The sequence below is a fragment of the Giraffa tippelskirchi genome, chromosome 8 (genome assembly GCF_054371585.1).
Source record: "Giraffa tippelskirchi isolate mGirTip1 chromosome 8, T2T-mGirTip1v1.2.pri, whole genome shotgun sequence".
NCBI classification, from domain to species: domain Eukaryota; kingdom Metazoa; phylum Chordata; class Mammalia; order Artiodactyla; family Giraffidae; genus Giraffa; species Giraffa tippelskirchi.
In genome coordinates this window covers 139955401-139981522 of record NC_137282.1, presented here as the reverse complement: position 1 = coordinate 139981522, position 26122 = coordinate 139955401, and the positions used below count along the sequence as shown (strand labels likewise).

The window sequence follows — 26122 nt, the reverse complement described above, 5'->3', positions numbered from 1 at the left end:
CCTTCAATCTTTCCCAGCATCAGGGTCATTTCCAATGAGTCGGATCTTTGCATCAGGTGGCCAAAGCACTGGAGCTTCAGCTTCAGCATCAGTCCTTCCAATGAATATTCAGAGTTGATTTCCTTTAGGATTGACTGGTTTGATCTCCTTGCTCACCAAGGGACTCTCAAGAGTCTTTGCCAGCACCACAGTTCGAAAGCATCAATTCCTTGACATGCGACTCATTACTGCATTTCTGATGATTATTCTTGTCATTGTAATGACAATGGAAGGGAAAATTAAAGTCAGACTTTAAAATCAGAATTGCCAGCAGGCCCTTTGGAAGACGGGTAAAGATTGTGGTGCTATTCAAGCATTAAGCCTCTAGGTCACCAAAGGAGAGTTGCTTCTTGGGTCACTCACCTTAGAGTGGGATCAGTTTGCCATTTTTGAAAAAGGGACATCAGGACAACAGAGGCTGAGGTGTTGGAAAGAGGTGGCCTTTTGGAGGGGCTTGGCAGTTGAGGGTCTCAGAAACAGGGACTCTTCTCAGGCTTGTTGAGATACAACCACTGGAATTACTAAGAATCAAATATGATCAGTCTTTCCTTTCCTTTGGCTCCAGATTTCCTTGAGAAGCCTGGGTACATGAGAAAGTTGATGGTAGGATAAGGCACCATGATTGACAGTCCCACTCAGCTCTGTTCAATGGAGCAAAATAATGCCTTGTGGAAATTAGGGTCTATTATCCAAAGCAATAGAGTAGGAAATGACACTCTACCCCAGTATTCTTGCCTGGAAAATTCCATGGGCAGAGGAGTCTGGCGGACTACAGTCCATGGGGCTGCAAAGAGTCAGACACGACTGAGAGGCTGAGCATATCCAAAGAAAAGGACAATGGCTGTTGGGCAGCTAGAGTGCAAGAAATTTCATAATGCCACCTAGTTACACTTCCTGTTGCCATCTCTTATAATTGTGGCGTTATTTTCTTCTATTCCTATTTCCTGTTTACTGTTTCCCTGTTTTTTTAAACTTAATTTTCTAATCCCCTATTACATGGTAAAAATGATGATCTTCTCATTTCTTATTTAACCACTCCTAAATTTCTAGGCATTTAGGTTATTGTGACTATAAATAAAGCTGCTGTGAATTGTGATAGCTAACCCAAGCCGACTTAGTAATACTGTGCTTCTTGCTCCTTGATGTCAGATGACTCAACTGTGCTTCTAGGAAAGAAGGTGAGATAAATCCAAATTTCAGCAGAATCATATAAATGAAGAAGGTTTCATCAGACATTAAAACTGTCAAAAGAAGGTGAGCCTTATCTTCCCAGAGACTGAGTGTCTTCTCTGTGGCTCTTAGGAGGGAAGTTGATCTTCCTGGACCTGGGACCCATTGAACTCAGGACACACTCCATCCTTGTTTCTGATGGCGGAGAACTCCGGATTGGATCTGAGGAAAAGCCCTTCCAAGGCAAAGCTTGGATCAAACTTTATGGGAGCTCCTACTCTGCCCGCTTCTTCCCATATGGAGTCAAGTTCCTGGCTGTGAGGAATGGAACTCTTTCCCTTCATGGTGAGTGAGGCAACTGGCCAGTGGAATTGAGGTAGAGCTTTGTCTAGCCAAGGTACAGACAATGGGGAAAATGGTTAAAACTACTTACATCTCTTTGACTGTTAGTTGCTGAGGCAACAAAGTAAATTAGAGCACGGGCACTGTTTCCTTAAATAAGGAATATTTATTATTATTATTTTTTTTACTGGAGTGTTTGCTTTACAATGTTGTGTTAGTGTCTGCTGCATAGAAAGTAAATCAGCTATAGGTGTACATGTATGCCCTCTTTTTTGTATTTCCTTCCTGTTCAGGTCACTACAGAGAATTGAGTAGAGTTCCCTGTGCTCTACAGTTGGTCCTCATTTGTTACCTATTTTACACTAGTTATCTATTTTAGACATAGTATCAAGAGTGTATATAAGTCAGTCCCAATCTCCCAATCCATCCATCCCCTTGATACCCACATTTGTTCTCTACATCTGTGCCTCTATTTCTGCTTTGCAAATAAGTCCACTTATACCATTAAATAAGGAATATTAATTGTGATGCTCCTCACTGCAGAATACACTATGGTTCTCAGTTATTCACTCCCCTTTCTGCAAGAGGATTATACACCTCTTCTCTCTGTCAGGTGACTTTCAGCGCCTCCCTGGGGGTAGACCATATTTCCTTGTCCCAGTGAGAATGGGCTTCACCTTGGAGTTGCTTTGGTCATTGGAATGTGAGCAGAAATGATATACTTCATGGTCAAATTGAAGTTTTAAGAACCAGTGTAATACTTTGAACGTTTTTCTGTCTTCCTTCTGCTTGAGAACACACCATCTCCTATAGGGTTAGGGGCAGCCCCTTAAGCTTGGGCACAGCTGCACGTGACCTACTGCTCCCATTTGTGTGAGTGAGGAATAAACTTTTGTTGTCATGAATGACTGAGATTTGTATTTGTAACTGTGGCTTAACCTAGTGAAAACTGACCAATAGGGTTACTTACTGTTACTTAGCCTACACGGGTGGCTGTGTACACTGATGGCATCACAGGCCAAACAGACAAGCTTGTTGTTGTTGTTGCTGTTTTCCCCTCCTGGGAACAGGGTTTAGTTGGAGTTGTCCCTCGAATCCTGTTACAGGTGAGTTGGTGTTTATAGATTCCTGGGGAAAAAACAGATATTAGGTTAGAGTGTGTTTCTGCTACAATTTTGTTTGCCTTTTGATGACCTCATTGCACTTTGCAAAGTACACATTTTTATTTTCCTTGAGATTCAGGAAATTACTTTGTGTGCCAGGATAACCGTTAGCATCAACTAGAAAATGTAAGTATAACATGATGAACGTGGAGTGTCTTTCAGTGGATACTGATAAACATTTTATTACATAACATGAGCCAAAGGCAGATAAAAAATGCAGGCACCAGATAGTGGCCCGATTTGGATTTCTGGAGAGAAAATGTGGTATCCCCTACATTGGAATATCTGTGCTGACATAACAAAACAGGACCCTGCTACCTCTCATAGGGTAATTGTTCTAGACATGGCACGTGGCTATGCTGAGGAGTCAGTCTTTTTTGCGACAAAAACGGTTTGTCCATTAAAAATTGTGGCCCTCAATCATTGTCTGCTAAAAGCCCTCTTCTGCCTTTTTTCAACTTACTGTGAGTAGAAGTGGGATCTTATCATCAAGCATTTATTAAATGCTGACCAGGGACCAGCCAGAGAGATACACACTGGGAGTAAATTTTGTAAGGTTGAAAAGCTCACAACGATCTGGAGAGAAATTCAAAACACCTACAATATTGATTCTTGTATTCTACTTCTAAGCAGTACCTTTTTCTTCCCATTTTCATCAGCAAGCACTTGTATTGATCTTACAGCCTGGATCCATGAGGGGCTTCTGTCTGTTCACATAGCAGTGATGGTCTCCAATGTTTGTTCTAGTCTAACAGCCACTTAGATCACCAACCCAAAGTGCTGCTGTGTACCCTTGAGGAAATACAGCTGGAGAACCACCAACCCAGTGTGCTGCTGTTTACCCTTGAGAAAAAGGCACAGATCAGTATTTCAACCAGCCTGATCCTGAAGGATTCTAAAGCTTCAGAAGTATCTGTTGGTCTGAGAGACATTGTCCTATGAGATGCAGATGGCGTAACTCTTGCCTGAAGTGGAAATTCACCTGAAGAAGGATGAAACTCTCCCAATTCTTTTACTCGAATTCTTTCATTCTGATGCCTTCTTTCTCATGTTCTATTATGAAGGGTCAGAAAAAGACTTTACAAATATACCTTTATGTGCTTACATTGTAAATGTACCCTGTGCTTCTAACCTCTGTGTTTTAATAGATATCAAGTTAAGAAAATCCCTAGGACCATTGCTTATAATTAATAAACGGGGCAATTAAAGCAAAGTAGATGCCTCTAATGTGTTTTGAGAATCCTGAAAGTTACAAAAGTGTTGCTACCTTATCCTGGTGATGTTACTGGACGCTGAAAGTGCAGACATCTCCTCTCCACTGCTTCCTTCATTTCCATCTTCTCCTCTCATTTTCCTCCTTCTCCTTTCCCAACCCTCCTCTCCTCCCTCCTCTTCCTCCTCCTCTTCTTTCCTGTATTTCCAGGGTTAGGGTGTCATCAATGGCTGTCTTACCCTTTTCCCCACAGTCCTGCCGATACAGGCATGAATATGATCTCTCATGAAGCAAAGCTTTCACATGAACACAGGCAAAATCAAGCTGTTTTCCTGATTGAGTTGATGCTGCTGTGTCTCATTCATTTGAAAGAAATAGTGTGTAGAAAAGAGCTGAGCCACTGGGTGAGAAGGACCCCCAGTCACAGCCTGCGGTCTGTCAGTCCTCTCCCTTCTCTCTCCTTCACCACCTGAGGTCTCAAACAGACTTCCCCTCTGGCGGCATGGTGCCATATCATGGGTAAAATTGTTACGTAATTTCACTGGCCTTTTTCCAGGGCCAGAGGTGGACCTGGTGACACTGGGGCTTTAGGGGAAAACGAATTATCTTTTGCTGTCAAGTATGCAGAGAAGGGAGCAACTTGATTCACTGCTTTGCCCCCAGCAGGTCCCTAAAGACCCGACTTCACTCAGCTTTCCGGGGTGCTGTAGGGAGGAGAGCCACCAACCTTCGCGCACGGAAGACACTTCTTGGGAAGATTCTGAAAATCGAGGTTTCTGGACCTCTCTTCCAGAGTCTGAGTCTGTGGGCTTGGCATGTGCCCAGGAATGTGCCTTTCAGTGGGACCATCAGGTGATTTGATTCAGGGAGCCCATTGACTGCACTAAAAAGGCTGTTTTTAGTGGTTCATGTAAGTTTGGGAATCAGAAATCAGTCCAGTTCTGCCACTTATCAAGTATGACCTTGGGCAAATCAATCTCTATAAAACAGGAAAACACAGTTCCTGCCTTGTAGACTTACTGCTTGTTAACTGCTCCAAAGTATCTAGCACACAGTAACATTCCAGCACTGTTAGTTATGGCTATTCTGATGATATTTTCCCCCCAAAGCAATGAGTCCCCTGTACCAATCATCTCGTGTGTGTGTGTGTGTGTGTGTTTGCGTGTGTGTGTTTGCATGTGCATGTGTGCTCAGTCTCTCTCAGTCGTGTCTGACTCTTTGGGACCCCATGGACTATGGCCTACCAGTCTCCTCTATCAATGAGATTTCACTCAGGCAAGAATACTAGAGTGGGTTGCCATTATCCACTCCAAGGGATCTTCCTGACCCAGGGATCAAACTGCATCTATTGTGTTTCCTGCACTGGCAGGCGAATTCTTTACCACTGCACTACCTGAGAAGCCCCAGTGATCTCATAGTTTCTTTCAAGGATAAGAGGGGACTTCTACTTGGCATGGAACCAGCTCTGCTTGGAGATTTTTCTCCTTATTAATTATCTTTTCTTTTTTAAAAAATTTTATTTATTTGGTTGGCTGTGTCTGGTCTCAGTTGTGGGACACAGAGTCTTTGTTGCATCATGTGAGATTGTTGTAGCACATGGACTCTTTAGTTGTGGCTCAGTAGTTGCAGCACATGGGCTTAGTTGCTCCACGGCATGTGGAATCTTAGTTCCCTGACCAGGGATCAAACCCTCGTCCCCTGAATTGCAAGGCAGACTCAACCACTGGACCAACAGAGAAGTCCCTCTTTATTCATTTTCTTGTCTACCTTTCATCACAGCAAGAGAGAAGTTTTGACTTTGGAGGTTATGAAGGAACAACACTTCCAGGCACCTTTCTTTGGTCTGTTTCCAAAACTCAGTGAACACAGTTTGATTTTAATCTCTTGTGGTGCAGCTGCTTCTCAGAGGTGGATAAACACCATTGCTGAGCATGATTACAATGAAGGCTTCTTGGAAACCATTTGCATAGGTTCCAGTCTAAGCAAAAGCAGAGCACTGCCCTGCCAATGAGGCTTTTTCGGGTGTTTTATTCCCAACATCCAGCAGGGAGAGGCCTGACTGATAGATAAAAATTTCACTCCTGGAGGATCACACCAATGGGTCTGCGTGTCAGTGGTAGGCTTTCCCACCTTCTCTATTCCATCTCATTCTTCATGGCTGCCCCTTGTAACCCTTCCGCTCTAGTCGATTTTTATCACAGATTAAAATTGCTAAGCAAACAGGCTTTGTTGTTCAGCTGTCACCAAGAAAGATGGAGCTGAAAGCATGTTTTTCATGTTTTGCTTTTAATGTAGAAAAATTCTCTTACACTCCTATACTCAGCTGCCCCGCCCTACCCCTTACACACACAGACAAACACACTCACAGACAGCCCAGTGTGTCTTTCTCTTTCTCTGGGTTTAGGAGTGGATGGGACAGCCTGGATTCTGAATCTGTGGTGATCAGATGACTCAGTAAATTGTGTCACCTGTAAGCTTTGCTATGTTAATATGTCTAAAGGCTTGCAGATTCTTCCAGAGTGTCAGTCTGGGGTTTTGGGGGCTATTGTCAATGAGGAAATTTCACTCTCACCTTTTGCTCCCTCGCTCTGTCTGCCAATCCAGGTTCACCACCCCAGACCAAGTGTCAATCACATGTCACTTTTCAAGGGGGTCGCTGTCAGCCTTGGCAACTTGAATTTTTGACAATGTAATTACGGCCCTTGCTTCCACAGTGGGAGGCTGAACAGGATGGTGGGGCTTTTATTGATTGTTCAGAAGGGAAATTTATCAATGTCTCTCACTTCATTTCCAGTTCCTCCCTGAGAAATTTGGCTGACAGTTTCTCAGCAGAAAAAGCCGTCTTCTGGCCTTGAATGGACTTCTGTCTTTGTCCTTTTCAAGAAATTACAAGATCAGACATTAAATATAAATGGAAGTTTCTGGGGAAAATAAGAATGTGGGAACATGGTTGAAGGAAACAGTGTAACGTTATGAACAGGAGACTGTAATAGGAATAAATAGGAAAAAGAGGTCTAAACAAGCAGGTTTAAATAGTTTGCTTCCCTTATCAAAATACCAAACACCTGTATGTAAACTCCATACTTTTTATGAGTTTTATGGGTACTGTCTATGGGAATCCTTATTGTGTTGCTAAAGTGTATCAGGCTGTCTGGAAGCATGATGTTGTGTGTATGGAGTTGACACATGTGTCCAGGGCAGTGGTTTTCCTACTGGACTCCACAAAATCTGAACATTTCTTGAGGGAACTTCAGAGGTTCTGCAAACAATGAATTATTTGGGGATCAAGCTATAAAGGTTTAAATTGCTCAAGCAATTGCCTCATTGTTTTTATTTTTAGCTTAAATTTATGTTAAAATAGTATTTCATTGGAATAAAGAGATCTGTTGTGAAAATAGTGATAAAAATGACTCAAGTAGCTCATATCTTCTTTTTATTTTTTTAATTGAAATATTGTTGATTTACTGTGCTGTGTTCATTTCTGCTGTACAGTGATTTTATATATATATATATATATATATATATATATATACACACTCTTTTTTATATTCTTTTCCAATATGATTTATCATAATGTGTTGAATATATTTGTGTGCTATGCAGGCTTCCCCAGTGGCTCAGTGGTAAAGAATTCATCTGCAATGCAGGAGACATGGGAGACGTGGGTTCGATCCCTGGGTTGGAAAGATCCTCTGGAGAAGGAAATGGCAATCCCCTCCAGTATTCTTGCTGGGAAAATCCCATGGACAGAGGAGCCTGGTGGGCTACAGTCCATGACGTTGCAAAGAGTCAGACACCACTGAAGCGACAGCATGCATGCAGACAGTTCTGTTTATAGAACTTGTTGTCTGTCCATTCTATATATAATAGCTTACATCCCTCCTACACTGCTGGTGGGAATGTGAGTTGGTGCAATGACTATGGAAAACAGTATGAAAGTTCCTCAGAAAACAAAAAAATAGAATTACCATATGATCCATCCTTCTTTTGTATTCTCTTGGTGCTGGGGCAGGTAGAAGTGAGGCAGGTGCTGAGGAAGATGAAGCAGGGAGGTTAACTAGCTTTTAAGTGAACTGTGCAGTTGTATCCTCTCTGGATAATACTAGTTGATTGTTGATTCTCTCTCTCTGATCATTGGAGTCCTACAGAAAACCTTCCCACTGTTTTCCAGTGTGGAAACTCCACCTGGGTTTGCAGTCCCCTTAGCTTCCACCAGAAATTTGGCTCAAATTAAGCTACCTTTCCCAGGATCTGCTTGATCCAGAGGAAACTTACGAATCTTTCCATCCCACAGATGTCCCACTCACAGCCCTTTGCTGTAAGCCTCCTCTGCCCTGTTCAGATAAGCATGGAGAGCCCACACATACGCTGCTGTATATGTAGACATCCAATCTGGGAAAAAAGAAGCCAGTCTCCTTTTCTCACAGACATCTCAAAGACTGATACCTTTGAAGCCCCTTTTCTTTGATGAAGTGGAGAAATAGCCTCAGACCTCCCTCTGTGGGGAGGTGAGGAAAAGGTTGCTCACGGGACTGATGACTCACCCCCATGACTGAGAATTTCTTTGAATTTCCTCTCTTTGTTGATTATGTAGCTTGAGGTGGGGTCCATCCAGAATGGCTCCAATGCAGAATTAGATTAGCCTCCTTTAATAAGCCCGAAGGAAAATCTGCACCCTGTCTGTTCATGTTGTTGTTCAGTCTCGCAGTCGTGTCTGACTCTTTGTGACCCAATAGACTGAAGCATGCCAGGCTTCCCTGTCCTTCACCATCTCCTGGAGTTTGCTCAAACTCACGTCCATTCAGTCGGTGATGTCATTCAACCATTTCATCCTCTGTTTCTCCCTTCTCTTCCTGCCCTCAATCTTTCCCAGCATCACAATTTTCGAGTGAGTCAGCTCTTTGCATTAGGTGGCCAAAGAATAGGAGCTTCAGTTTCAGCATCAGTCCTTCCAATGAATATTCAGGGATGATTTCCTTTAGGATTGACTGGTTTGATCTCCTTGCTGTCCAAGGGAACTCTCCAGAGTCTTCTACAGCCCCACAGTTCAAAAGCATCAATTCTTTGACGCTCAGCCTTCTTTATGGTCCAACTCTTAAATTTGTACATGACTATTGGAAAAACCATAGCTTTGACTAGATGGACCTTTGTTGACCAAAGATGTCTCATATAGCTTGAGGTGGGGTCTATCCAGTGATGGCTGCAATGGTAGAATTAGATTAGCCTCCTTTAATAAGCCTCAAGGAAATGTCTATTCCCTGTCTGTTCATGGCTCATGTACAAATATGGATGCTTATCATCTTTTGTCCCTAGCTTAGGTCCTCTTGGTTGGGTTGAGGGAGTAGAAATCTCTGCTCAGCAGTTTACTACATACATGAAAGGGTGCTCCAAAGGGATATTGGGTTAAAAGGGAGAGAAGCTGTTATGTGTGTGTGTGTTTTGTTTGATTTGGGGTGGGTGAAGAAAGTAAGCTCAAAGTAAGAGGAGGAATAGAGGAAGAAGGATGAGAAACATAAAAAACCTGCTTTCTGTAATCTTAAATTTACACACGCTTCAATCCAACACTGGGGTATGTTGTGGCAGATGGGTAACTACTCAGTCAAGTTAATGTTGGTCAGCGTGGTTCTGAGCTTAGAACCGTCAGCATGCAGAATGGCCAGTGACTGATGACTGCTTCTCTATTCAGAGCACATGAGAACTGGTCCTTAACTATATGTCTCTCAAAATATGACCAACACCACAACAAAAGTAAGACAAATATGCTCTGTTGCCTTGTAAGTCTTCAAAAAAGTCAAAATACAACTATTCTATATGTGCATATCTGGTAAAATCTCTATTCTTAGCTGAGAATTTGTAATCGCTTGATCTGAGCAAGAGTGACCTTGGAACAATGAATAAGAAAGGGTTCCTTCCAGTAAGAGTATAAAGCACACTTTAAGAAACTTTAAAAATGTTAAAGTGAACATGCTGTTTTTAGTCTTAGGATTTTAGGTGTTTACTTTGAATGTATCCTGCTAATTAGAAATGAGTTCTAGCTATTCGATAATCCAAGTACAGCAGGAACCCCACTTAGAAACACATTATAAGCTACTTTAAGTTTCTATATATACCTGAAAGTGTTGGCATTTGTCAGGCCGTTTTTGGTTGCAAGTGACAGAAAACCCAATTCGAACCCCCCAAATCAGGGCATTTATTGCCTCATATAACTGAAAAAACTTGAGGCACAGCTGAGTCCAGGTGCTTCAATGAAGTCATTAGGACTTTGTTTCTCTACAGCTCTAGGTTCTGCTTTCTCTTGAGTTGCCTTCATTTTCCAATCTGCCTCCTAAAGGCAGAAATAGGTTCCTGTGGCTCCAGATGAAAAAAAATGGCTCTTTTCCAATGACTATTATACCCCTGAGCAAATTACAACGTTCCCCTCATCAAAATTTCACATCCCTCCCTCTGAGTTTTCCGTTTAGCTTTTAACACTCTCTAGCATGTCATATACAGTTTATTTGTCATATATTGTACTTATTCTAGTGTTTTCCCTAGTAGAATGTATACATCCTGAGGGCAAGGGTTGTCATGTTTTGTTTTGATTTTTCTCATTGACAGTATCCTCATTCCCTCCAATAGTGCCTGGACTCAGAGTAGGCTTTCAACACGTATATGTTGTGTGAATAACTGAAATGAAAAGCTTAAACAGAAGCCTCAGGATTGGCTTTGACTGTGTTTGGGTCATAAGCCCATCACTGAAGCTACTGCTATGACCAGAGAAGTGGTGCTCTTATTGGCTGGGATGGAACAAGAGGTGGGACCAACCCTCCAGACCCCTTCAAGACTACACAATCTATGAGAATGGCTTCTTAAGATTAGAGGTGTGTTATCTAACCAGAATAGGAGAATGGGCAGATAAAAGCAATAGATTGTCTACTTTTAAAATATTTGACAATCTGATATTTTCACTACTTTTGCTATTTTGAAATTAAAATTAATAAACGTAAACTGGATATTTCAAACCCGTTTAGTTTGGCTGGGAAAAAGTTCCAGTCAGTTAATTCACTATAAAACCAAATTTACTAGTGATAGAAAATTTAGAATTAAAAATTTTCTGATAACTGTGTTTCATTTTATCTAGACAGTGTTATTGAAAGAATGAGGTTGAGTCTAATATAGTTTTTACTTAGGGAATCCAGGACTGCATGGATCTTGATCTAGACTGGCCACTCTTTTGTATAAATATGTACATACTGGGTAATGGCCATCTAAGGCATCATTACTCAGTATTAGGATTTGGCTCAAGCAAGGGAACCTCTCATGAGCAATGGTGTGACTAATTCTTGACTAAGCTATGAAGAGGATGGACAACTGACCTTTGAAAAAAGTCAGCTCTTCAGTGTTTCAGTCTCCGTACACAAGTTGGAAATGATTCTAAAACATTTCTCATGATGCTATTAGGTGATTTAAATGAAACAAAACATGTACAGCACTTAGCACAGGAGAGGCATTGAGTGATACCTGCATATCTACTCAGTAAATATTAAATATTGTTGTTATTATTATTATCATGTACATACAGTTTTGATTTGTTGAAGCTGCCTTGATTTTCTGAGAAGGATGGGATGGTGTTTGATGCTTTCCAGTAATCCATCAACTGAAAACATTCTTGATACCCTCTTGTCCAGCCTTCTCCATATTATGTCCATCATCAGGTTCTGACTTTAATTCTTGAAAGACTAACAAGTCCATTTGCTTCTTGCCACTTCCATGACTACTACCTTAGTTTATGATGCCATCAACTTGGGCCTAGACTGTTGTTTAAGCTTTCTAGTTTATCTTTTAGTTGCTATGTTCACCCTCTCCAATTCATTGTTTACCCTGGAGCCAGAGTGATCTTTTAAAAGTGCAGATCTGTTCACATTACACCACTGCTCAAAACTCTTCAGTGGCTTTCCTTTGTCCCTAAGATAAAGTCCAAAATTTCTAACAAGTTTGTAGCACCCTGTCTGATGTAGATTCCTGCCTATATTTCCTGCTGTGTTTTCCAACCCTCTCCCATTCTTCTCCCCTACTGATTTTCAGTCTTAGGAACCTTCTTTCTTAATGATTTTTCAACATTAAAAAAGATCTTAATGACCCAGATAACCATGATGGTGTGATTACTCACCTAGAGCCAGGTTTCCTGGAGTCTGAAGTCAAGTGGGCCTTATAAAGCATCACTACAAACAAAGCTAGTGGAGGTGATGGAATTCCAGCTGAGCTATTTCAAATCCTAAAAGATGATGCTGTGAAAGTGCTGCACTCTATATGCCAGCAAATTTGGAAAACTCAGCAGTGGCCACAGGACTGGAAAAGGTGTTTTCATTCCAATTCCAGAGAAAGGGAATGACAAAGAATGTTCAAACTACTGCACAATTGCACTCATCTCCACATGCTAACAAAGTAATGCTCAAAATTCTCCAAGCGAGGCTTCAACAGTGCATGAACTGAGAAATTCCAGATGTTCAAGCTAGATTTAGAAAAGGCAGAGGAACCAGAGATCAAATTGCCAACATCCGTTGGATCATCTGAAAAAGCAAGAGAGTTCCGAAAAACATCTACTTCTGCTTTATTGACTACGCCAAAGCCTTTGACTGTGTGGATAAAATAAAACTGGAAAATTCTTCAAGAGATGGGAATACCAGACCACCTTACCTGCCTCCTGAGAAATCTGTATGCAGGTCAAGAAGCAACATTTAGAAACAGACATGGAACAACAGACTGGTTCCAGATTGGGAAAGGAGTATGTTTTAACTTATATGCAGAGTGCATCATGTGAAATGCTGGGCTGGATGAAGCACAAGCTGGAATCAAGACTGCCGGGAGAAATATCAATAACCCACGTATGCAGATGACACCACCCTTATGGCAAAAAGTGAAGAGGAACTAAAAAGCCTCTTGATGAAAGTGAAAGAGAAGATGAAAAAGCTGGCTTAAAGCTCAACATTCAAAAAACTAAGATCATGGCATCTGATCCCATCAGTCACTTCAGTTCAGTTCAGTAGCTCAGTCGTGTCCGACTCTTTGCGACGCCATGGACTGCAGCACACCAGGCCTCCCTGTCCATCACCAACTCCTGGAGTTTACTCAGACTCATGTCCATTCAGTTGGTGATGCCATCCAACCATCTCATCCTCTACGTCCCTGTCTCTGTCATCTGGTCCCATCACTTCATGGCAAATAGATGGGAAAATAATGGAAACAGTGACAGACTTTATTTTCTTGGGCTCCAAAATCACTGCAGATGATGACTGCAGCCATGAAATTAACAGACACTTGCTTCTTGGAAGAAAAACTGTCACAAAACTAGGTAGCATATTAAAAAGCAGAGACGTTACTTTGCCAACAAAGGTCTGTCTAGTCAAAGTTATGGTTTTTCCAGTAGTCATGTATGGATGTGAGAGTTGGACTATAAAGAAAGCCGAGTGCCAAAGAATTGATGTGTTTGAACTGTGGTGTTGGAGAAGACTCTTGAGAGTCCCTTGGACTGCAAGGAGACCCAACCAGTCTATCCTAAAGGAAGTCAGTCCTGAATATTCATTGGAAGGACTAATGTTGAAGCTGAAACTCCAATACTTTGGCCACCTGATGCAAAGAACTGACTCATTTGAAAAGACCCAGATGCTGGGAAAGATTGAAGGCGGGAGGAGAAGGGGACAATAGAGGATAAGATGGTTGGATGGCTTCACCGACTCGATGGACATGAGTTTGAGCAAGCTCTGGGAGTTGGTGATGGACAGGGAAGCCTGGTGTGCTGCAGTCCATGGGGTCTCAAAGAGTCGGGCATGACTGAGCGACTGAACTGAACTTAACCTTCCTTCACCAGGGCTTCCCTGGTGGCTCAGCAGTAAAGAATCTGCCTGCAATGCAGGAGACCCAGGTTCGATCCCTGAGTTGGGAAGATCCTCTGGAGGAGGGCATGGCAACCACTCTAGTACTCTTGCCTGGAGAATCCCATGGACAGAGGAGCCTGACAAGCTATACTCCATAGTGTCCCACAGAATCAAACATGACTGAATCGACTAAGCAGCAGCAGCAACCTTCTTTCAGGATTCCCTGTTGGCTCAGTGGTAAAGAATCCATCTGCAATGCAGGAAGACACAGGAGACGTGGGTTCAACCCCTTGGTTGGGAAGATCACCTGGAGGAGGAAATGGCAAATCCACTGCAGTATTCTTGCTGGAAATATCCCATGGACAGAGTAGCCTGGTGGGCTACAGTCTGTGGGGTCCCATAGAGTTGGATGTGACTGAAGCACAACTTTCCTTTAGCTTATTAAATGGTTAATGTATTCTAGATTTTACATTTTTTATGTTTTTGAGTAGCAAAAGAAATCCAACTTTGTTAAGTAAATGGAATGCTCCATAGGCAGGAGCATGTGATTTTTCCTTCAAAGAGAATTCTTCCACGTGTATCATCAAAGCAGTATTATTAATAGTATTGCTTTCAGCCCGGTCCTGAAGAAAGAGTATCATTAAATTGGGCATTATATTCAGTATTTGTTAAAAATTGGATTTTTACTGAGATCCTGGCACTTTATATTAAAAATTTTCAAAGCTGCTTCCCATTCTTCCTCTCATTTAACTCTCACAACAACTCTGTGAAGTAGGAACCACTGGGATTGTTACTTTCATCTCAGAGATGATGAAACTAGGGCCTGGAAGAGGAGGTAACTAATATTCATTCCATCCTCTTCAAGGGCGTATGATGCACCTGGGCTTTCTGCTATTTTACGTACACATAGCTGGTGTTTACCTGTGGCAGAAAGACAAACACAAGATACTCCTTCCAGGTTTCTGGAATGTTCTTCTTCAGTTTTAATTTTCTCTGGTTATCTAAGTGGGGCTTTGTTACTTTTGACTCCCTTTGTAGTATTCTTGATAGGGGGACAAAGAACCTGCTTCTTCCCCAGTTTGTTATTTGCCTTTAGTATTTTTATGGAATTTTCCGATTTCTATAATGGTAAAATTACAGATATCTTCTTTTGTTGTTTCTGCCTTTGATTTCATGGTTAGAAAATTCTCACCTATCCAAAGACTATATAAAAGTTTGTCTATTTGTTTCCTGGTACATTTTAATTTTTTTCACATTAGCATCTTTAATCCAGAGTCAGAAGACAATGGCCTGTGGGCTAAATCTGGCCCATTACCTATTTTTGCAAACAAAATTTTATTGATGCTTAGCCATGCCCATGTGTTTAGGTATGTTTATGGCTGTTTCTTGATTCCGTGGCAGAGCTATTGCAACAGAGTAGTAGTTGCAACAGAGACAACCTGGCCTGCAGACTAGAATCTGTTCATTGTTTGGCTCTAAATAGGAAATGTTTGCCAATCCCTTCTTTAGTTCATCTAGAATTTATTTTGATATAGTAGATAAGTTCATTATCTAATTTCTTTCCAAATGGCTAGTCCATTTTCTCAACACTATTGATTCAACAATGCAATTATGCTATTCTGAAAAAAGGCCTCCAAATATGTTCATACCCCAATTCCTGGAACTCATGAAGGTTTGGCAATAAAACTTTGCAGGTGTGATTAAGTTAAAGATTTTAAAATGGGGAGATTACCCTGGATAATTCAGGTGGACCCAAGTTAATCACACTGGTCCTTATCAAAGGAATACAGGAGGAATCAGAGGAGGAGATGCAATGGTGGAAGCAGAGAGAGGAGTGAGTGAGTGAAGATGAAGGAGGGGCCACAGGCCAAGGGATATAGGTGGCCACTGGAAGCCAAAAAAGAGAAGGAAACAGATTTTCCTCTCAGAGCCTCCAGAAGGAAACAGCCCTGCTGACACCTTGAATTTTTAACTCAGTGAATCCACTTTCAGAATTCTAACATCTAGAATCATGAGACAATACGTTTGCATTTTTTTTTAAGACATTAATTTTGTGGTTAATTTGTTAAATCAGAATTCGGAAACTAATACATTCTTTTGTCATACACTAATTTCTTATTTGATACAGATACAAATAACTATCTTTTATAAATAAAGAGCTTTTAACAACAAATTTAAGTTCTGGTATTGGGTGTGAATAGACATATCAGTGCAGTTAATGCAAATGACCAACGTGAATTTATGTGGGGAGTGCTTGGGTGTGTTCACAATGCTGTGTTCACAGGAGAGAGAGGTTATTATTTACTTTTTTGAGTTTTCTCCTACCTTCACCTCATTAGTAATCACAGAAATGCAAAATCAAGTAAAAGTGATTTTTTTCCTTAACAATCAGTTTGGTCAGTATTAAAATGAAGTGGTAGAATGCCTGAGGGACATGCAGTCGTATATACTGCGCGTGTGCGGAGAGCATGTGCAGTCTTGCTGTGAGACAATTTGGTAATAAAATCAAACAGTTTAAAACTAGGCATTTGCCTTGATATGGCAGTGTCACTTTTAGGAATTTAAAGTAGTGAAATGATCATGAGTATGCATAAAAAATTATGCTCAAGAATGGCCACATCTACACTGTTTATAAAAGGAAAATATTGAGAAAAAACTGAATATGAAAAATTAATGGATTAGTATTTAAAATAGACATTTAAAAAGTGATATACTATGATATTATCATGATAGTTACACAGTATATAATACATATGAAAGATGCTCCTACTCTATGAAGTGAGAAAATTTAGCAAAATGGTATGTACAGAATTATAGAATTTTTGTTTATACATATATGAAATGTCAACATACAAATATAGGGAAAGGACAGAAAAGATACATATTAATCTATTGTAATAATTGGTGATGAATGTCTTTATTGTCTTCTTTTGCTTCTCTGTATTTTTACTTTAAACATTATACATTTATTGCTTTTCTAAAAGAAATGATGTCATTAAAAATTAGCTCTTTCCTCACTGTTACTCCATTCCATAGCATAATCCATAGCGATGATTATCAAAACAATTGTCTAGCTGGTCAGAAATATATCTCGGTTTTTATATATATATAATATATTTGACCATGAATAGAAGTGGGTGTTAAAGATAAGTGCAGAAGCCTTTAGCTCTGACCAATGGATCTTGCCCCTCTAACTAAAGAACTTTCCACACTATTCTGTAGGGCATAGGGGCTCATTTGTTGAACTGACCTGAAATCCTCACAGGAGCTGGTAACAGTGCTCTAGATGTTTCCACTTATCTTACATTATATGGTTTCCTTGGTATTTTGAACTTTATCCTTTGATTCTTCTCAGTCACTTTTAAATCATAGCACTAACAGTAAAGGTCAGATTGGTTAAAAACAAAAGTTAGCCTTTCTTTCATAGCTCTAGAAACGTCCTTCAATCAGAGTAGGGCTCATTGCACCATCCAGATAACCTTGGTTAGCCTTGATCTAAACCTTTCTGCCTAAACAATGGTAGAATTCTAAGCACTGGGGGCAGACGTAGTCCCAAGTCTCGTTCACTGCAGTGGAGAAATGTTTGCTGATCAGCTATGAATGCAGCCCACTGATCTGCATCTATACAGTATGGCTTAGCCAGTACCACTGGAGATTACAACAAGGCTGCAGAAGGCTTGCAGTGCACACACAGAGTCAAGCTTGCACAGGATTCCCCTGCCAGGGTTTGCCTTCATCCAAGGGAGAAATCACAGCAAGTGTTTCTCAAGGGCAGGGAGAAATGTATGTGCAAAATGCCTCATTCCATCTCTTGTCTGCCAGATAGTCTTGTGTTAATGGTGATGTCACAGTTTTCTAAATAAAATGGATCTCCTCTAATTCGCAAATGGTTTGATTTCAAAGAATTCCCTTCCAAGTTGGTTGTTTGCAATTTGGAATGCATTTGTTGAAAGATGGTTGAGATTAACATATACACGTTAGTATATGTAAAATAGGTAATCAACAAGGACCTACTGTATAGCACAGGGAACACTACTCACTATTTTGTAATAACCTTTAAAAGAAAAGAATCTGAATACGAATATGTATATGTGTATAACTGAATCACTGTGCTGTACACCTGAAACTAACACAATGTTGTAAATCAACTGCACTGCAATTTTAAAAAGTGCTGATAAACCTTGTGGTTAATAACCTTTCTCGGGTGGGTCCTGCTCACCTTCGCAGGTGCATCCTCACTGCCCCTCCTCAGGCCCCCTTCCCTGTCATGCACCTGCATTCCGGCCTTGCCACTTCTATGGCGGTTATTTGAACGTGTCTTGTTAGCCCTCACCACTGTACACACTGCCACCTTTGCCTGGAGGGCTCTGCCCATTTTGTTCTCTGCTCAGCTGTGGCTTATCCTTCAAGACCCAGCTCTGTTATCACGTCTTCTGGGAAGCGTTCCTGGAAACAACCCCCACCTCTGTGTGAGTGAGGTGCTCCGTATCTCTTCATTGGTGGACCCTGAGTGTCCTTCTGTCTTAGCACTTAACAGAGTACATTTATGATGTTTTGTCTATTTCTTGTACTGTTTATGGACACTGGAAGACAGTGACTCTGTTCCCTTTATGTCTTTCTTCCCAGTGCTTCACAGATGTTCATCTACACCAAATTAAAAATAGCATTCATTGTTTTGCTTTGGATAATGGTGAAGCTGCATGCAGAAATAGGGAAAAATAATTTGCACATATTTGAGAAAAACATTTCTAGTCCTTTTGTGAGTTTCTTTATGTTTCTATTATGTTGTGAACATGATTTTCATGAAATGACTCTTTCCTCCCTCCTTCCTCTCTTCCCTCCCTTTCTTTCTCTCTCTCTCTCCCTCCTCACCTGTTCCCTTTACTGATTTGGAAAGGTCTTGGCAGTTATTCACTTGGAATAAATTGAAAGATTGAAGTCCTACAAAACAAACAGAAGATAATTAGTGATTTTAAAGTGTTTTAACCCACAATGATGATTTTCTTTCTTTCCATGCCCATTTGACAAGACGCTTCTCTGGGTCAGTGTAGTTATGGATGAATGGTGCTGAAGTGCTTGAACAGTAATTTGTAGGAAATAAAATTTTGAGTAGAAGTCATTAGTGGGAATAAATGAATAGTTTGTTGGTTAACAGGTCAATGTTGACAGCCCAGATAGGTTAAACATTGTATTAACTTATGAGTCAAGAGAATAATCTTTTTTTTTTCTGTAAGCATATACATAAAATTATTGAGCTTTATAAACTGTATTTTATATATTTTTTGATTTGTGGTACGGCAGGGAAGAGGGCTGCCTGACATGGGTTTATGAAGAAGGAACTCTTCTAAAAATTCTATGATGACCTAACTGGGAAAAGAATCTAAAAAAGAGTGCATATGTGTATGCGTGCATGTGTGCAAAATTGCCTCAGTTATATCTGATTCTTTGTGACCCTATGACCTGTAACCTGTCAGGCTCCTCTGTCCCTGGGATTCTCCAGGCAAGAGTACTGGACTGGGTTGCCATGCCCTCCTCCAGTGGATCTTCTCAATCTGAGGATCGAAACTGCATCTCCTGTGTTTCCTGCATCGGCAGGCGGATTCTTTACCACTAGTGCCACCTGGGAAGCCATGTATTACTAATTCATTTTGCTGTACAACAGAAACTAACACAACATTTTAAATCAACTGTACTCCAGTAAAAATTAAAAATAGCAAAAAAATCTATCACAAAGAGTTCTGTAAGGTGAAATGACTCATATTTGAAATGTGTACGATGCTGCCTTCATCAGAGAAGTCAGTCTGCTTTGTACAACTTTTAAATAATGTTTATAAAGTAAAGGATGTAATATTTTGCATATCAAAGCTAATTACGTATAGTTAATATATAATTATTTCCAGAGGCTAGAATTCCATTATGTGTCCAGTACTTTGGTTCTGGATTCAGAGGAGCCAGTTTCAGAACTTGGTGCTGACATCCCCTACTGTATAATTTTGTCCTCAAAGTATTATTTTAACTTCCTAATCAGTACAGTCTGTTAAAAGGACAAACAAAACAAAACCCAGAAAAGCAACAGTTCTTACTTTAGAGTAAACTGATTAGCACAGGTTGGATTTATTCTAAGTTCTCAATAATGTTCGTGTTATTTTTCAGCTTTTTACATGTTGGATATTATATATTTATCGAGGTATACTTCTGATGGAAGTTTGTAGGTGGTTGTCTGGATGGCAGTAATCAAAATAGTTCAGATCCCTATGAGTTGAGTGCAAATCAGACTGCTAGAAATTGTGACATTTGTAAAAGAGACATGATGGAGTGGCCTTGCATTCAAGGTGGGGAGAGAGACATAAGTACCGTAACATTTACAGAATAACTTGATATGAAATACGTGGTGCTGACTGTAGGTTGCATCACTCAAGTTTCTCCAGGCTCCCTGAACCCTTTCAGCCTGTAGATATTTGAGTAGTGATAAAAAGAGAATATTTCTGCCTGCCTTGACTCTCACAGAACTTCCAGCCCTTCCCAACATCCCTGCCTGCTTGTTACAGGTGTGCTCATGACAAATATCATCAGCTAGTCTATTTTCCTCTTATTTTGGTTTTCTTGATCACTGTCCTCCCTTTAGGAAGGTCGTGGGGCTTCCCTGCTGTCATTGCATTGGGTACCTGCTATAGAAATACTGAACACAGGGTGCCAAGGGTGCCAAGGGTGCAGGCTTTCATTGCTGCCCAGATGGTCCAACACGCAGGTGTGGAAATGTGCTGTGTTCCATGATGGAACCAAAGGCCACTAGCTCTGTCACTTGGGGTCCCTCCTGACCATCTGATTGCCAAAACTTTGGGGTGCTTGCTTCTCCATGTTTTGGTCATGATTTTTTCCTCCTTCAGTACATATTTATTGAACACTTATTATACACAAGACACTGTGATTGACATTGCTACTATGACACTGTGCAGATATATTATAACTTCTCGTGCCATGTTTAATAGGGGAGATGGGGAATAGCAATAATAGAAGTCAAGCCACGTGTGCTAAGGGCTAGAAAGGAGAGGGAGACAGTGATATGATAGATGCTAAGTCAGGATTTGACCTAGTTTGGAGGTCTCAGAGACTTCTCTGAAGGATCAGGTTGAACATCATTCTGAAGAATGAGGCAGAGTGAATTGATGAAAGACGCCCAAGCAGAGGAGCATCAGGTACAAAGTCCATCTAGAGAGTTCCCTCAGGATCTTTCTTCAGGTTCAGTCATGGGTCCATGAGAGAAAACCCATGTCTGAGGCATACCCCATAGCACCTTTTTCATCCTTGCCCGTCTTTTCCTTTCATGCAAAAGAACTCAATCCAATGGCCCACAGACCAGCCAGACATGCTTGGGCATGCCTAGTCCCAGATGTACACAGGCCTTTTATTCAGTAAGAACCCCCTTATCACTGTGGGTCTGTAGTGGGTGTGTGGACACATGTGGGTCAGTGGACATCAGCATGGGCTGAAACACCTCCTGAAATACAATGTAAGAGGTGAGGCTTGAGCTACTCTTAGGAGAACAAGTGGGGGGAAGAAGACTGGGTACCTGGTGGAAGGGACAGAACAGGCAAAGGGGTAGAGTCAGGGATGATCTCATTAAATGAGAAGAGACTGGACTTCCTGGAATGGAGAGTTTATTAAGGAGTCAGAGATGAGAAAGTGGAGTTTGGTTATGGAGACTCTTGAAGGTCCAGAAGGGAATTTGGGAATTTGTTGCTGAATACTCTAGGCAGATCATTGTTTTTGTTCAGTCACTCAGTTGTGTCTGACTCTTTGAAACCCCATGGACTGCAGAATGCCAGGCTCCTCAGTCCTTCACTATCTCCTGGAGTTTGCTTAAATTCATGTCCATTGAGTCAGTGATGCCATCTCCTGGAACTTGTTCAAATTCATGTCCATTGAATCAGTGATGCTATCTAGCCATCTCACCTCATCCCATTTTCTATCTAGCCACCCTCTTCTCCTTTTGCCTTCAAGCTTTCCCAGCATCAGGGTCTTTTCCAGTGAGTTGGCTCTTTGCACCAGGTGGTCAAAGTATTGGAGCTTCAGCTTCAGCATCAGTCCTTCCATTGAATGTTTAGGGTTGATTTCCTTTAGGATTGACTGGTTTGATCGTCTTGCTGTCCAAGTGTTTCTCAAGAATCTTCTCCAACACCACAGTTTTAAAGCATCAATTCTTCAGTGCTCAGCCTTCTTTTATGGTCCAGCTCTCACATCTGTACATGACTACTGGGAAAACCATAGCTTTGACTATACAGGCCTTTGTTACAAAGTAATGTCTCTGCTTTTTTATGTGTCATCTAGGTTTGTCATGACTTTCTTTCCAATGAACGAGTGTCTTTTAATTTCATGGCTACAGTCACCATCAGCAGTGATTTTGGAGCCCAAGAAAATAAAATCTATCACTGCTTCCACATTTTCCCCTTCTATTTGTCATGAAGCAATGGGATTGGATGCCATGGTCTTAGTTTTTTGAATGTTGAGTTTTAAGCCAGTTTTTTCACTCTTCTCTTTCATCCTCATCAAGAGCCTCTTTAGCTCCTCTTCACTTGAGGTATCTCAGTAGGCAGATACTGCAGATTAATGAATAAACAAGGGATGTAGTTAAAAAAGAACGATGCACAATGGTCAGAGGAATAAAAGTTGTTTGCAGAGGATCTAGCTCAGATGATTATTACATTCATTTTGACATTCTCAAGTTTGAGAATGTTTATCTGGGATAACTCAGTTGGTAAAGAATCCACCTGCAATGCAGGAGACCCTGGTTAGATTCCTGGGTCAGGAAGATCCGCTGGAGAAGGGATAGGCTATTCACTCCGGTATTCTTGGGCTTCCCTTGTGGCTCAGCTGCTAAAGAATCCGTGCACAATGCAGAAGACCTGGGTTTGATCCCTGGTTTGGGAAGATCCCCTGCAGAAGGCAAAGGCTACCCACTCCAGTATTCTGGCCTGGAGAATTCCATGGACTGTATAGTCCATGGGGCGCAAAGAGTCAGACATGACTGAGAGACTTTCATTTTCAAGTTTGAGATGATAGTAATTCATCCAAATATTCATATCTGCTATATAGCTACAAATATGAGGCTGGCACTCATAAAACACCCAGAGTGATCTTTTAGTTATACACATAGAGGAGTGCTACTTTTGCAATGAGAGTGAATAAGTTATGAGACAACTTTACTGCTTTCTAGAGGCTCTGTCAACATTTGAAAGGCCTTAAGTTTATGTTAATAGTTAAAAAATTCACTTCAAAGATTCCCTGTGATTTTTTTCCATTTATTTTGACTTGACTGTTATTTAGAAGAATGCTTAGTTGAAAAATATCTTTGTCGTGTCAAATTTTGGTTCTGACACATGTAGCTCCTTGTTGATAGGTGCATAGTAGGGTGCTCTTTGCTTATTGATTATTATGAATCATTGATCACAGTGTATAACCATATTTTGCCATCATATTTTGTCGTTGACAGACATTTTTGATGCATGGTACAGATGTTTCTGTGTAGACTTTCAAGAACAGATCATAGAAATTCACACATATATAAATATGAATATACATTAAAATAGACTTTATTTCATTTATTGTTCCCAAAGGTTAAAACATACAAACAGAAATAAAATTAAAATTATTTTCTTTAGACATGATTTATGTCTTAATTTTCACCTGCTCTATAATTAGAAATTTTGAACTCTGAGAATTTTTTTTTAAGATAAAATTATTGCCCAAGTAAACTTCAGAAATTATATCATTAACCCAGAGACCTTTCTAAGCCTAGAACAACATTACTGGTACAAGTGCCACCACTCCCCAACATAGGCAAATAAATAAAGAGGGAAGTTTAAAATAATTTGAAAATGATTTATTGTTGGCCACCTCTGTAGTTAGAGATTCAAATATTATTACTTTAGTTCAACAAGGGAGGACAGGAAGTTGCTGTGGGCTAAAGGTAAATTATGATCTATTGTGAAGGAGGAGGGAATGTACCAAGGAGAGGAGGAGTTGGGAGGAAGCCTTGTGTTTTCTGAGGTACTGCTTCAGATAAAGGCTGGAAAAAAAAACCTCTGCCTTGACCCTTGCTGGAAAAGGCCAGAGCAAACTACAAGTCTGACTACCTTCTTGAATCTTTGCTGGTTAAGGAGCAGCTTATGGTTTGGGGAGGATCAGATAGTTGCACTGGAGCCTAAAACAAACCAAGTTATTTAGGGTCACACATCCCACTTTTTTTCTTCTCTGCTTAGCCATCCTGTCCCTAGATACACCCCATGTTAGAGTAAGAAGTGATCACTTAACACCTCAAGACTTAGGTTGACCATTCAGATGGTAATTTTTATTTTTAACTCTACTTTCACTGTTTGTACAGTGAGTTGAAGTCTTAAGTTTAGAAATTGATGGTGAACTTATATCTTGGACAACCTAATAGTTATTGGTTTTAATTTGGAAGAAGAACGGGGTGATAAATTTCATCCTCAAAACAGTGTGATGCAGGGAAGGAAGAGAGAAGACTAAAATATATTGAGGGGTTGTTATGTGGCAAAGTCCACACTACATGTTTCATAGATATTATCTCATTAAATTGTCTTAAAGCCCTAGGAGGGAAGGCTTTACTGCTTCTGCTTTGTAACTGAGGAAACTGAAACCCACCTCTAAGTATATTATCCAAAGGAACATAGTTAGAATATGGCAAGACTGTGATTCAGCTATAAATTTATTATGACTTCAACTCTGTGTTTTTCACCCCGTACCGTCTTGAGTTATTGTCACCATGCAACAGACAAGAAAACTAATATATCACCTTTGGTGATAGCACCAATACCTATAGAACCTGAAGCTTGATTTCCCAGATTCTTCTTTCACAAAAGTCTTTGGCTGAATAACATCACATTCATATTAAGTTTTAAAAGTGTCTAAAAGCAAGTTTTCCTTGGACTTGCTTTAGGTTCACTCCCAGAAGTAGTGATCACCCATCTTCGAGCAGCTGCCAATGCCCATGACACAGTGTTGGCTCTGGAAGATGCTGTCGATTGGCATGCTGGGGACGAAGTCCTTGTCATCAGCGGGATGGGTGCTGAAGGTGCCAAGCCTAAGGAAGAGATTGTCACCGTGGAGACTGCACACAGCACAGACCTCCAGCTGAGGTCACCCTTGAGGTACTGCATGTCAGCTTGGCTCCATTGAGATGGAAGATGAGGTCTTAACTGTGTTGGTGACCAACACAGCTGGTCAAAAGACATTTGTTTGTTGTTCAATAATATCATTTACATTAAATCACAGTAGATATTTTGGCAAGAAAATTACAAAATATGAAATATTTGGAAGATTTAGACTTCTTAAATAAGTTTCTCTTGTAAGACACTAGAACTTTTGTCTTTTAGTAGATGGTCACTGCAATAGTCAGCATAGTTCCTAATTCTCACATATGTGTGCCTATTTTCCACTCTTCTGTGTCTGAGTTTCTAAAGAAATAGAGTCCCAGATGGAGGATTAGGCTACTTTAGCGGCTTACTTGGAGAAGGAAATGGCAACCCACTCCAGTGTTCTTGCCTGGAGAATCCCAGGGATGGCGGAGCCTGGTGGGCTGCCGTCTATGGGGTCGCACAGAGTCGGACACGACCGAAGCAACTTAGCAGCAGTGGCTTACTATTCATTATAAGACTTGGAGTGTTATTTTCAGATTTCTTTTTTTTCTTTTCAGATATTCCCACAACTCCACAGAGAAGTGGGTGGCTGGAGAGCCCCATGTTTTAAAGGTCATGCTGGTTCTACTCAGCAGGAGTATTACCATTCAGGGAAATCTCACTGATGAGAGAGTGCAGTTCCTTGCTTCATGCCAGGGAGCCAGTGCTTCAGAAGGTAGAGAACGATTTGTTGGGAAGTCTAATGGGTGAAAAACAATGTTCTTACTGTTCAATGGTATGTGGTATGCTTGACTTCTTTCCATTAGTGTGTTCCTAATACAGTAAGTCCCCTGCAAACAAATGAGTTATCTTCTGAGAGCATGTTCACAAGTCCAATTTGTAAGTTCAACAAAGCTGGCCGAGGTACTCAACTAACACAATTGGCTATATAGTACTGTACTGTAATAGGTTCATAATACATTTCATATAAGTAATACATAGAAAAAGCAAGCAACCACAAAAAAATAAAGAAAACATTTAAAATCTTACAGTAAGGTACCTTGAAAAGTACAGTAGTACAGTAAAAGAGCTGGCGTATAGGGGCTGGCATCTAGTGAACAGGCAAGAGCTACTGGTTGGAGGAGAGAGAGGACTTGGGAGATGGTAGAGTTGAAGGATCATTAGCAATAGGAGACAGAGGGCAAG

General features: G+C 40.7%; 1 protein-coding gene across 1 annotated transcript in view; it reads left to right on the top strand.

The window, feature by feature from the left end:
- PKHD1 (PKHD1 ciliary IPT domain containing fibrocystin/polyductin) overlaps positions 1 to 26122 on the top strand; it is a 456545-nt gene that overhangs the window by 177216 nt on the left and 253207 nt on the right. Inside the window, exons 42-44 of the mRNA XM_081523421.1 lie at positions 1342 to 1554; positions 24739 to 24949; positions 25495 to 25652. Of these exons, the coding sequence (XP_081379547.1) occupies positions 1342 to 1554; positions 24739 to 24949; positions 25495 to 25652 (582 nt within the window). The remainder of the gene's footprint in view (positions 1 to 1341; positions 1555 to 24738; positions 24950 to 25494; positions 25653 to 26122) is intronic.